The sequence below is a fragment of the Gobius niger genome (genome assembly GCF_951799975.1).
Source record: "Gobius niger genome assembly, chromosome: 19".
NCBI lineage: Eukaryota > Metazoa > Chordata > Actinopteri > Gobiiformes > Gobiidae > Gobius > Gobius niger.
In genome coordinates, this window is record NC_136870.1 from 19,100,299 (window position 1) to 19,113,332 (window position 13,034).

At 42.8% G+C, this 13,034-nt stretch overlaps 1 protein-coding gene across 4 annotated transcripts in view; it reads right to left on the reverse strand.

Annotated features, from left to right (window-relative positions):
* Positions 1-11,873, reverse strand: part of sdk2b (sidekick cell adhesion molecule 2b) — a 468,981-nt gene extending 457,108 nt beyond the window's left edge. For all 4 annotated transcript variants that reach the window (XM_079577058.1, XM_079577056.1, XM_079577057.1 and 1 more), the window contains exon 1: positions 11,130-11,873. In XM_079577058.1, the coding sequence (XP_079433184.1) occupies positions 11,130-11,232 (103 nt within the window). In that variant the 5' untranslated portion in view covers positions 11,233-11,873. The remainder of the gene's footprint in view (positions 1-11,129) is intronic.
* Between the last annotated feature and the right edge of the window lie 1,161 nt (positions 11,874-13,034).

The window sequence follows — 13,034 nt, forward strand, 5'->3', positions numbered from 1 at the left end:
GCTTTCTTCATCAAGGGCTACTTTCAATTGCATCTTTAACGTTTCATAATAGAATAAAAGAACACGGCAATTTCGTTTTTCACTTTGAGGAATTTGTTCTTTGCGCTTTGAACATCCTCTCAATGGGGAAGCTGAGTACCAAGCTGGAGCAACTGTTTTACACTGCCTCGTCACTAGTATTTCGTTGGACTGCCTTTAACTTTGATTGCAGAATGCATCCGCTGTTGCATTGGCTCAATAACTATCACCAGATTCAGGACAGAGCACGACTTTCTAGCTGAGAGTCAAGAGTGCTCACCACTGTGCCGCTGCAATCCACAATATTTAAGTCAGAAACCTTTAGAAAATATAAGTATTCGGTGGAGAAAGTTACTTGAGTTTCTTAGTTACTGATGAAAAGAGTCTGTGCTGCAGTTGTTATGGTCATCAGAGGGCTACGGGCGTTCGCACATACTGTAGTTCCTTCAGATGTTTTCTTTAAGAGCGATCACCCCGCGGCTTTGCCAGTGGCATCACTCAGACAGAGAGAGATAACAGTGTAGCACTTCAATAAGAAACGTGAACCATGACCCTCAGTTAGACCAGATACAGACTGTGTCCCTGATGACAAAGCATATATACAACAGAATGGTAATAACCGTATTTTCCAGACAATAAGTCCAGAGTATAAGTCGCACCAGCCAAAAAAATGCAAAATGAAGAAAAAAAACATATCTAAGTCACTCTGGAGTATAACTCGCACCAGCCAAAAAACGCGAAATGAAGAAGAAAAACATATTTAAGTCGCTCCGGAGTATAAGTCGCACCAGCCAAAAAATGCGAAATGAAGAAGAAAAAAACATATACAAGTCGCTCTGGAGTATAAACAAAATGCAAAATGAAGAAGAAAAAAACATATGCAAGTCGCCCAAGAGTCTAAGTTGTTCCGGAGTATAAGTCACACTAGGCATGGCAACTACCTGGGCCTCTCCCAGTAGTACGTTGTTCAAGCACTCATTTGCGAACTCGTTCCTCTAATTTGTAGCCCACGATTAGCTTTTTTTGTTTTCTTCATGGCAGTAAAAGTAACCTCCGCTTTTCACCAGTCCCTCACAAGTTATTCTGCTTTCTTTCTGCTTTCTGCTTTTACCCGTTTTTAAATCCTCAGTGGTACAGAGGTAGTAGATACTAAATAACAAGCATTGTGGAATTATATATTTTGATATATAAGTCGCACCGGAGTATAAGTTGCACCCCCAGCCAAACTATGAAAAAAAAGTGCGACTTATAGTCTGGAAAATATGGTACCTGCAAGGGATGGCCATTGTGTCAACATCGCCCCCTCCCGTTAGGCCTGTCACAATAACATTTGAAGCCTTCTAACATCACATTTCAGTCACAGAAACAGTAAACCTAAAGCATGAAAATGAGAATAAACTTTAGTTCTAAATGTACTCAACGATGTCTTCAATAACAGACAAGTTGCCATAAAGAAAATTAAATAATGATGATTTCCTTCACTAAAACAACATTCCTTTGAAAACATAAGTGGGTAAAATACAAGCAAACGTACTAGCAATAAAACAATGAACCAATTATTGAGACCATGCACTAAGTACACAAATGAAGGAGGATATACCGAAGATTGAACCCACAACCTCCTGAGTTGTCTGTCTCAAACCATAGAAGCCTGCAAGATAAAACGTGCATCACAAGTGTCAAGGGGAAAATTTTCATATAAACTTTTGAAACAACACGCAATTATCAGCTCCATTTAACGTTTATCTGTTCTCTTTTCACACCTGCACCGTCGCGCTCTTTCGCTATACAGTTAGCAAGAAAATACAACACCTGTATAGTACTTTAAGTCTAAGAGCACATACATGAATACATGAGAAGCACTCTCGCAATAAAGGCATTAGATTGTGAAGATTGAAAAGATTGAGAGGTAAAACAGGTTGACTCCTAAGAACTCAACGGACAAAGAGCTGCTCATGTACTTTGTTTGATTCATTCCAAGATATCCTTTTGCTGTTGTTATTGTGTTTTTTTTATTCTTTCTGAAAAAATCTCTCACTATTCTTAGACCACAATCGAAATAATTCTACGGCGTGACCTTTATTGAAGAGCTGTGGCAATATGGCACAGCGAGACCCCCTCCCACCTTCCGTTCTTTCTTTTGCAAATCATTGCGCATTGTACCGCCGTGGCTACCGGAGCTCTCTTGTCTGTCAATTACGATGAGTGACAAATGGGAGCATTTGTAGTCTGGAGACAGCCAGTCAACCCCACTGTCTGCACGAATCACTCACAGACCAATCACTTTGTGTACCAGTGCTCCACTCGCCTGTGCTTTAGTGTAGAGCAGACCCCCTCCCTGCACCGTCTTCCCAATGCGCGCCCGGAGAGACGGATAATCCCGCAACAAAGACCTCCACAAGACCACTTACATGATGACATTGGGGTAATGGCTATTTGAAAACTTTCTGATTCCAAGCGCATTAGAAGCTGGAGGAATCATACTGTGGCAGAAGAGTAGAAAGGAAAACATCATACTTTTCCAGCTAAATGTTTGTGCAGGCCAAGGCTCTCAGTTGTCTAGGAACTCCCTACTCGAAAAGATTTTCCCAAATTGTGCAACGTCGACATTTTTGTTTAATAGTGATCTCGATCAAACTCAGATGGCTGTAAAAGGGACAGCGTTTATTTGGTAACGTTGCAGGATTCGGCGCTCTTGATGAGTTAGCGGGAAGCTCACTTAGGTGTTAATTAAACTAAATATTATGGCGCTGGTGTATCGAGCTGGACGTCGATTTGACTGAGAAACTGTTTCACATATAATTGAACATTCGAAAGTTCTGGGGGAGAGACATTGATTGCTGTGGATGACACCAAACGTTCTACCGGCTGCCTCGCTCTTCAGTGATTGTGGACATAGAAAATGTACATACCACCAAATATATTTATGTATGTCTCATATTGGTTGAGGCCTTAAAATTGTAGCTCTGTTCCATTTGTGAGGAGTAAACGCCTCCAATATAGGCCTATCCCAGGGTACAAAGTGTGAGCCCTCTTTGCCTCATAAGCAAATGAGCAGAAAATGTCACTCTTCTCCACCTCATCACTGCCTTAAACCTTTTCACCAAGTCACCGGCAACTCAACAACTGCCCCATCACCTGCCTCCGCAAAACATTCTCCATCCACACCTCAACGTAGAATCATCCGAACCTTCTCCACCCGATAAGCAATGGAAGCATTTGGTTCCATGTCCTATAGCCTATCACCACTATGGAAAATCCAAAGCATGTTTGACCTTCTCCTGTAGTAAAAAGGGCATGTGCTTGCATTTCATCCAGTAATGAACAACATAAACCGCAATATTCCAAATTTATGCCTTTCATGCATAAAGAACATGTGGCTGTTGTCATTTTTGTACCAGATAACTTGAGGCTGGGCGATATGGCTAGAAAAATCAGTCATTTTCCCTCAAACTGATCAAACGTTCTTTATTTTTGTCATATTAAAACCCAAATAAACCTCATCTCAACACACAAATCTCTTCTTTCCACAAAATGCTCTGTTTCCAAAGTGTAGTAGCAAAGGAAATGTACTCTGCAACAAGAAAATAAATTGATTACGCCATCTTCAAAAAGCCCCCATGGCAATAATTGCACCATAGCTCAGATTGCAATTCGATTAAAAATCAATTAACTGCTCAGCCCTCGCTCTTCTTCAAAATGTCTTTTGTGCAAATAGTGCTTCAAGCCAGGGCATCTTCCTGTGGTCCAGTAAATTTGTGTCAAACTGCCTTGGATGGTGGAGCTGGGTGGAGAAGGGTAAAAACTGCAGAGAAAACAAAAGTATTGCCGCTCTCCTTGCACCAGACTCTTGCTGCCAGTTGAAAGCATTGGCTGTCTCGCTGAAATATTCCGCTGCCTGTTGATGATTATGTGCCCTATTTTGTTGCCTCTGATAAGACTGCATCCAATTTTGCCTCTTCCCACTGAAGCAGTCGAGGGGTGCTCACAAAGTGCACGCGTTTTATCCCCACTGCACAATTTCAATTCAATCTTCTAAGAGATTCCAAATGAAGATGACATCCTTGACTTCGCTCTGTCGACGTCAGTGTCCCATGCAGCACAGCTTGAACAAAAAATCAGGCAACAAATGACAGTGTGAAATGAACTGTTTGCAGGTGGGGAGAGTAGGATGTCAAAAATATTACAAAAGTACCAATTATAATCAAGTAGTATACAGGCCTAAGCATCGATACATTTGCTACTGCTCAGTATGTCCCAACTTTTTTCTCTCAGTGAACACAAACCGTCCCAAACTGTGTTCTTCATCGAAAAGATTTTTTTTCTATAATCAATTTTGAAAGTCATATAAGACTTATGGGAAGCACTTTATTTTACACTACCATTGACACATTGTACCTGCCAAATTTAGTAGAATCAGAATCAGAATATAGTTTTTATTGCCATTGTTTGAGAACAGTTTCACGAACTAGGAAGTTTTCTCGGTATAATCGTGCAACATAGAACAAATAACGCAGAATCATACTTGTACCTATGGGTTGGATACACAATGGAGTAACTTGTATTAGTACTTTGTAGGTACATAATGTAATACGACACGAGACCCTACGGGTTAGTGCTTAAGGTTAGGGTTATGTCTTATTACATTATGTACCTTCAAACTACTAATACACATTCTTCCATTGTGTATCTAAACCATATGTACAAGTTAATACATATTGTTAAAGAGCATTACATACATACATTGTGCCTAACTGAATTTAGTACAATGTATTAAGGGTACTGTAAAATAAAGTGTTACCAACATATAACACAGAATTAAGATCCAAAAAATAAACTAAACACCTATAAGGCTATGGGGCATGCATTAAGAATATTACATACATATAATAAAATGAAAAGTGACATGGTATTGTAGGATTGTATTTACAGATGTATAGGCATATAAAGTGATATAAAGTTGTATAAAGTTGTATAAAGTGATACTACATAGGTACAAATTATTACAGGTTGTTACAAAGCAGATTACAATGTACTAAATTCAGTTTAGTACAGTGTATCAAGGTAGTGTAAAACAAAGTGTTAGAGCCTTGGGTGACTTTCAACAGACAATACATAAAAATAATAGTCGATATAAATTACATTAAGTGTTGTTTCTTGATTATAATTCTGTACGCCTTGTTTGGGACTGTTCAGAGGCTCTGTCGACCCTCTATGCAGTTCTGGTGACCGTAAACCCTGAGGTTGTAAATTACTACCCGTGTGCAAATATACTCCAATTAATTATGCTATAAAAGCTACTAGTACTTCACAGAAATACTACCACTCTACTATACTAGAATAGAAGTACTTCATTGCTGTCTATCTCTATCTATCTAGAGCCATTGCTATGTTACCCACTGGTGACAGAATGAAGACTTCCACTGCTATGTCCTCAGTTGGCCAAATCGATATGGAGCATGTATGCCAAACATGACACAGCCATTTTCCTCCGAGCCCCCCCCCCCCCGTGGTTTCAAAATAGCAGTGTAACAAATGACAAAAGCAGCAGGCGGGCGCGGCACCGTCTTGGTACAACTCCGGTGGAAATGAATGGGCCGAGCAGGCAGCCTCTATAACTGTCATTTTAAACTAAACATCCGCGCGGCTGACTGCAGAGGGGCCTGTTTTAGCCCATTTGAGCAAGTGTCGGCCCCTCTGTCAGCTGCCAGGAATAGACCAGTCCAGATTGAAGGCAAGAATTCCAGCAAAGAAATGACAGTGCCTTTGCTACTCTGGACACTAGGTTCACAGGATGATAGCATGAAAACGTCACACAGATGTATAATGACCAAACAAGCAGAGCAACATGATCATACATTTGAGCATTCATAGTTACAATGCAAAACCTCCCTTCACGTTATGACCCCAGAAAATCAGAAATGACTTGCTCAATAGGCTTTCAGGAATCAAAAAAGGGGGAAACAACGAGCTATCCGGGCAAGACTCGCAGCTGAGCCACACAAGCGTGGTAGTGGGAAGGACCCCGGTCTTATAACCTGGTAGCTTCATCAGGAGTCCATTTTTTTCAGCGTGTAACACAATGATGTCAAGCTGTGAGACCTGATTGTCTGGAGTTTGCATGTGATCCCCGTGTTTGAGTATAGGTTTGCCCCGGGTGCTCGGTTAGCTCCAGGTTGGCCCACAGCGGAGGCGCAACGGCTCAGGACTAACCCAACATCTGATCTACGCAATTTCCTTGCATTGTATAACGACAATCAAGTTATTCATTCATTCATTTATGCGCAAAACGAAGGTCCCGGGACGATCGGGGCCTCTCTGTGTAGCATTGGAATGTGTTCCCCACGTCTGATTCTAATTCTCAATGGGACTTTCCTGGTTAAATAAAACTCAAATGAATAAAATTAAAATTAAGTGAAATTTAATTGCTGAATAAACGGTGTTCGTGCACTGCTTCAGTGTTAATCACACCAACAACCATACACCCAGAATACTATTTTGCTCTACTTTCAATGAAGTGTAATTGAGCGGATAAATATAGCCAGGATTAATCACCTGCGCTATTACATAAATGCACTTTAACAATTATAGTTGGGCTGCAGTTTATTGTCATTCGATTCCTTTTGGATTCTTAATGTTCAGATGATTCAAAGCTTAACATAGGGACTCCCACTCCTGTGTATGCAGTCTTTAGATCTTCACAAACGCAATGAAACTTTTTTTCGCAATGATGATGTATACAGCCAAACAAGCAAAAATCTCTCTCCCTCCCTCCCTCCCTCGGGCTCGGCAAAATCCTTACAGCTCGACTTCACAGCCCCGCGCTCTGATGGAGGCTGTTTTCCTGTCGTTAAAAAGCCGTTTCGCTCGACCGGTCATTAAATTGCGGACGAGGCGGCGGGCAAAGACATGTCCATCCAGAAGGCATCGCGCCGGCCTCATCATGTTCTTTAATCATCGGGCCGCAGAGTGGAGCGGACAACAGCCCACGCGGGGTCACACTTTCAACGAGCAGCCTCTCCGAACGGTCTGAAGAGAGCCCAATTAGATCCCACGTTTTCTGACCCACGAGCCACGGACGTAATGCAAGCGGAGAGACGGGCGAGGGTGGGGGGGTTAGCGGGACAGATGCGCGGAGAAAATGACTGGCGAGGTCCATTGCCAAGTCGCACACACACACAGACACACACACACTAAATGCACAGCCACAGTCCCATCAGAATAGCAAATCAGAAAGCCTCCCTCAACAGCTGTAAATAAAGAATGGCGTTGCGAGCCCACCTGCTCAGTAAAAGGGAAGAAAAAAAGAACACACACACGGGGGGCAAAGGAAACCGAGGGATTTTAGGGAGGAGCAGATATCAAGTGTAATTAAAAGATTTCACTTTAGGTGCGGTTAAAAACAGTTTAGCATGTAAAGTGGGCAAGGTTGTTTTTTTTAAGGTGGAAACTTTTCCGCATCCCCTGATCACCATCAGCCTTTGGAAGTTCAAGATTGGAATCATTTGAGCTAAAATCGAGTCGGTCTGTGTCGTCAGATAAGATGGGATATCGAGTTTTAAACATTCTCTGCCGAAATTGTGCCAGAGTCGTCTAAGTGGAGTCTTCCAGGTAAAGAAATACGTAAAAAAAAAGAATAGCCACATTCACACGTGCGCCCCCAGCAGGCTTAAGTCCTGGTAACATTTTTGGAAGAAAACCCTGATTTAACCAGGACTTTAGCCTGCGGGGGCGCATATGTGTGAATGTGGCGAACATAGCATGTCAACAGGACAAAGGCTTAATGTTTGGTCAAAACTTACAAATAAAAGACATTCAAGTAGGTTCAATATATAACATACAAACTATACATTTTCCTGCTCACTATTTATCATCTGTACATGTGTATTTCCCCCCCTATTTTTCCTTTGTGAAATTTCACAGTTTTATTTACATTATATTTCATGTTTATTGCAGCTTGTGTGGTATTTTAGGATATGAAGAAAGGTTTACTGCCATTTTTAGTTGACAGTATCTAGTATCGTTATAGTCAATAATATCGTTTATCGCGATACTTTCCTGCCTCAATATATCGAACTTCAAATTTGTTATCGTGACAGGCCTACATGCAAGATCATCATGAAAAGATAGGGATAATTACACATGCAACAGTAATGGCGTTGTTTACAGACCCCTACCAAGGCGATAGTTCCATCTCGCAATGATAAAAAGCCTCAATTTAAAGCAACAGGCCACCGTTTTTACATAGGTATGTTCTTACCTAGGCTTAGACGAGTTGATGCGTACCTGTCTGGTCTTTGTTGCGTGTGCTCAGTCACGCAAAAAGACCAAAGATGTTGCTAGCATTTGGCCTCTCCCAGTGTATTTCTATAGCTCCAAACCGGGGTGAAGTTGGAAGCTACCCCGCTCTTCCACGGGCACGCACAAAGACCAGAGAGGTACGTATGAACTCGTCTAAACTCAGGTAAGAACATATCTCAGTATGGAAAAATGGTGGCCTGTTCCTTTAAGCTCAAAACACTTTTTATAATCCTCAGCTGGACTGGGTTTTTTGGGTTGAGCACATTTCGCCTCTAATTCAATGGAAAACTCCTGGACTACACAAACATGTTACTACCAATATTGCGAAAGGTGCCCCTCAATTTGTGCTAGAGAAGACAGACAAGTATATTTTTGTTGAGAAGTGGCGAATCTTCCAACTCCAGCGTCCCAGTCCAGTTGATCATTTTGAAAAATATTCACTGCGAGGGAACGTTTCTGGACGTCTGGGAGCTTACAAAAACACAACAGTGCAATGACAGCGGGGGAGCGAAACAGTAATATGCGATGCTGGAGGGAGAGGATTGATCCAATAATGTATTTTCTAAGCTATGTCATCATTGGCACAGATTATATTATCCAAATAATAAATGTGTACAGTTGAGTCAATTAAAGAAGACAAAAGGAACCAAATACAACTGCATAAACTTTTGGAGTTTCAACCCGAAGATAGATATGGCAGTCTCCAATGTCACAAGGGTTAATCCCCTGAACACTTGGGTTATCCTGTAAATGTCAGGCTCCGGGATGCCTTCATGAATGATGGATATCTGCTCCCCTTGTTTGTGTGTTTTTCTCCTCCATCTCCTCTACATTGTATTATTGACTCGACGCCACCCAGGGCTTGAGACGTAATTCTCCCTGCTTTACAGAGGTGGCCGTGGCTGAATCGCAATTTCCCGGCGAGCGCCAGGGGAACCGGAGCAGCCCCTCACCCACGTGGCAGCAGACGGTTAGGTTCAAATGGACAGGGCTTGGGAACGGAGTCCGCGATGTCCAGTAGTTTAACGGATCTCGAAGTGCGCGAGATGAAATGTTTCAAAATGTGCATGTTTAATCATCAATTACACTAGAGTGAGCTGAATTAAGGAGCACCTGGAAATATCAGGGATGAGAAGGGTTTCCAAAAAAAAAAAAACAGGACATAACCATAATTGGCACCACAGGCCACCGTTTTTACATACTGAGATATGCTCTTACCTGAGCTTAGACCAGTTGATGCGTACCATACGGTTTAGATACACAATGGAAGAATATGTATTAGTAGTTTGAAGGTACATAATGTAATAAGACATAACCCTAACCTTATGCGTACCTGCCAAAGATGATGTTAGCATTTGGCCCCTCCCAGTATATATTCCTATGGCTCCAAACGGGGTAGTGTTAGAAGCTACCACGCTCTTTCACAGGCACGCACGAAGACCAGACAGTGTCTCCGCTCAGGTAAGAACATATCACAGTATGGAAATACAGTGGCCTATTCCTTTAAAGAAGACTTTGCCTCGGACTAAGCAATGGGAGTCAAGCGATCTCAAACCAGGCACTGGCTCTTCATCACACTACATAAGACTATGCACAAACCACTACAGGTGCCATACGCAGAGAAATAGTGCTTTTTTTTTTAATCAAATTGGCTTTTTTTTTGTGTTCAATGACACATGTAAAGATCAGATCTGATTTTTGCAGGACATGGACACATAGCAAGAGTTGTATTTACTTTATTTTTTACTGTATTTATTTTTGTCTAAAATTCATCTAGCATTTACGCTCAGCAGGAAACTTCCACTAATGTTAATATAGAGTCGATCAATATCAATTGCATTCTTAAATTATGTTTTTGATACCTTCAATAGAACAAAATCAAAGTGATTGCAAGACTTACAAAAACATATACCGGTATATTACTCTGCGCGGGAAAGCTATCCTGAGGTTAAGGCAGTTTCTCTACTGGGCGCCACACGCACTCGAGTCTCCAAATGAAAAAGATCCCATGAGGATTCCATCCACCAAGCCAGGAACTCTGGCCAAAACCAATCCAAAACGCCTCTTCAAAACCAAAGAGCCACTTGTTTAGTCTACAAAGCAATAAAACAAAAACAACAACAACAAAAAAACAGTCCTAGATGAGCCACTGATTACACGCATTAATTGCCCTGCGCTTCATGAATCATTATGCATGTGTTTGTGTCTACACCACCAAGCTGAATTTCCATAGAAGCCGCCTGATGCATCCATTAGCGGTTATTAACCATATTAACATTTTAAGAGGCGTGCTTGCGCTGACATATTGGCAACACATGCTCCCCCCAGCAGTAATGGGGGGAAGCAATCCTGGGTAGATATTTGCGAAGATGGGAAGCAATTATTATCAACTTTACTGAATTCAGACGGCAAAAATGAGCACAGTCAGTGGAGGAGGAGGAGGAGGGACAGCCGAGAAGCGAGCACTGGAGGAGCACGAGGCTCGGAAGCCATCAGTCCAAACAAGCTCCCCCAAAAGGTTTCATACACTTCTGCCGTGGCTTGTTGAGGCAAACAACAACTAGTAGCCGATCAAGGGGCATTTTTTCCTGGAGCACCTATACGCAGACATTGAGGTATTCTTCTATCATCAGCTTGGGCATTACCTGTCCTGTGTTCTCCACCTAGACAGTTACACTAGTCTCTCTAACAAATAGCCCACTGACATTTTTATTTGGTAAAAGTAGCACACGGGGGGGAAAGGGTTGGAGACCCTCGCGAGGCCAAATTGCCGTTCATTGCGCGCGTGGACCGTGGTCCGTGTGCCATACCTTGAGCTGGCGCGGAGCGGATGAGTGACGAGAAAATTAAAATCCATGTGGCGCGCCACATTGATCCCGCCGACATGGTCCCAGCGCGTGAAGAAGCGTGCATCAGTGTCTAGAGTGGGGGGGGGAGTGGACACAACAAGTGCCCCCGGGTGCTCCGTGGAGAGAGAAGACACTGTCCAGATCCGGTTTCCCTCGCTGCCTGGTCCGTGTGGGATCGAAAAAGTCAGTAACGCGCAGCTTCTTTTTTTTTTTTTTTTTTTTTTTGTCAATTCAGTTCCTCAATACTGCTCCAAGCAAAATCCAGAAATAGTCCATCCGAGCGTAAAGAAAAAGTCTTTCCACCGGTGTTTTTGCCTTGTTCAAACTTCCCTTTAGTAGCGACAGCCTCGCGCCGCGCAGTTTCTTCTTCTTCTTCTTCTTCTCCGCCTCTCAGTTCTCTCTACAGAGGACCGTCACATGCGGCGAGCGAGACACATCCACTCTCCGCGTAAAAGTTGCTCCCCCCGTAGCGCGCGCTGTCAAGGTCGGCGAATCGGTCTGGCGGTCCGAGGCTCGGAGGAGAACTTCCCTTCTTCCTCGGCGGCGCGCGCGTGTGTGTCAAAAAGGGGATGATACGGAGGAAGGGAGAAAGGGATTGAAGGGGAAACTTGAAGCAGCGTGCAGTCACGGAGCCATTGCCAGCCGGCGTGTGTGTGCGCGCGCGGACCGGTGCTGAGCCACGGAGGATGGTTTGGCGTTCTGTGTTTGGAGGAGGAAGCGGCGGAGTGGGCAAAAGAGGCTGAGAGGAGGGGGAGAGCAGTGCGCGTCGCCACCACGCGGAAGAGCAGGGGAGCGCAGCGTGAGTGTCCGTCGCACGAGAAAAAAGGAAAAAGAAACTGGTGTAAGAGGATTGTGTGTGGCTTACATCAAGGTGCAGAGAACGTGGCCCTTTTTGTTAGAATGATAAAGGACGCGTGTTGGGCTCGTGTTTCAAAGGCGTCAGAGAGGGCTGTTGTCTGAGGATAATGCTCATGTGTGGACTAACAGAGTTACACTCCCTTTGATCATTGAGGACGCAGGTTAATTTTCAAAGCGCTGTGCAATGTCACTTAACCTATATCTTGTTACAATATGAATCTAAACCTACAAGCCACTTTTACCTTTCATAATCATAATATAAAACACACAGGTGTGAATGATTCTTCGGTTTATTGTGGATGTCCAGTTAATATCAGAAAGTATCAGACGTAGGCCTTTCAGAAATGGCTTTTGCACAGCACAATCGAGCATAGAATGATATTTTAAAAGCACACACTTTGCTTTGCTTTTTCATTTATTTAGGGGAGACACAGGTAAAAACTATTTTCTTTTCTTTTTCAGGTTTGGGGCCAAATTGGTCTCTTAACATACCTGTATAAGCTTTCACTTAGAAACAAAAAGAAAAACCTAACCTTCAGTATATAGCATGTTTAATTATGTCACTGATTCAATGTCTCGCAATGGATTTATTTGGGAAATTGTAATTCCAAAAGCCCTGCACTGAAAAATAATATTGTTTGGACGTTTTTGGCAACACTTTTTAATAACTACACCTTATTTAGCCTTAATAAATGATGAGTTAACACTTAATTCATCATGAACAATTCATTAGTTAAAGGAACAGGCCACCGTCTTTCCATACTGAGATATGTTCTTACCTGAGCTTAGACGAGTTGATGCGTACCTGTCTGGTCTTTGTGCGTGCCCTGAGTCAAGCAAAACAAGCAAAGATGTTGTTAGCATTTGGCCTCTCCCTGAATATTCCTATGGCTCCAAACGGGGGTGAAGTCGGAAGCGACCACGCTCTTCCACGGGAACGCACAAAGACCAGTCAGGTCTTTCAACTCAAGCTTAAGTAAGAACATATCACAGTATGGAAAAACGGTG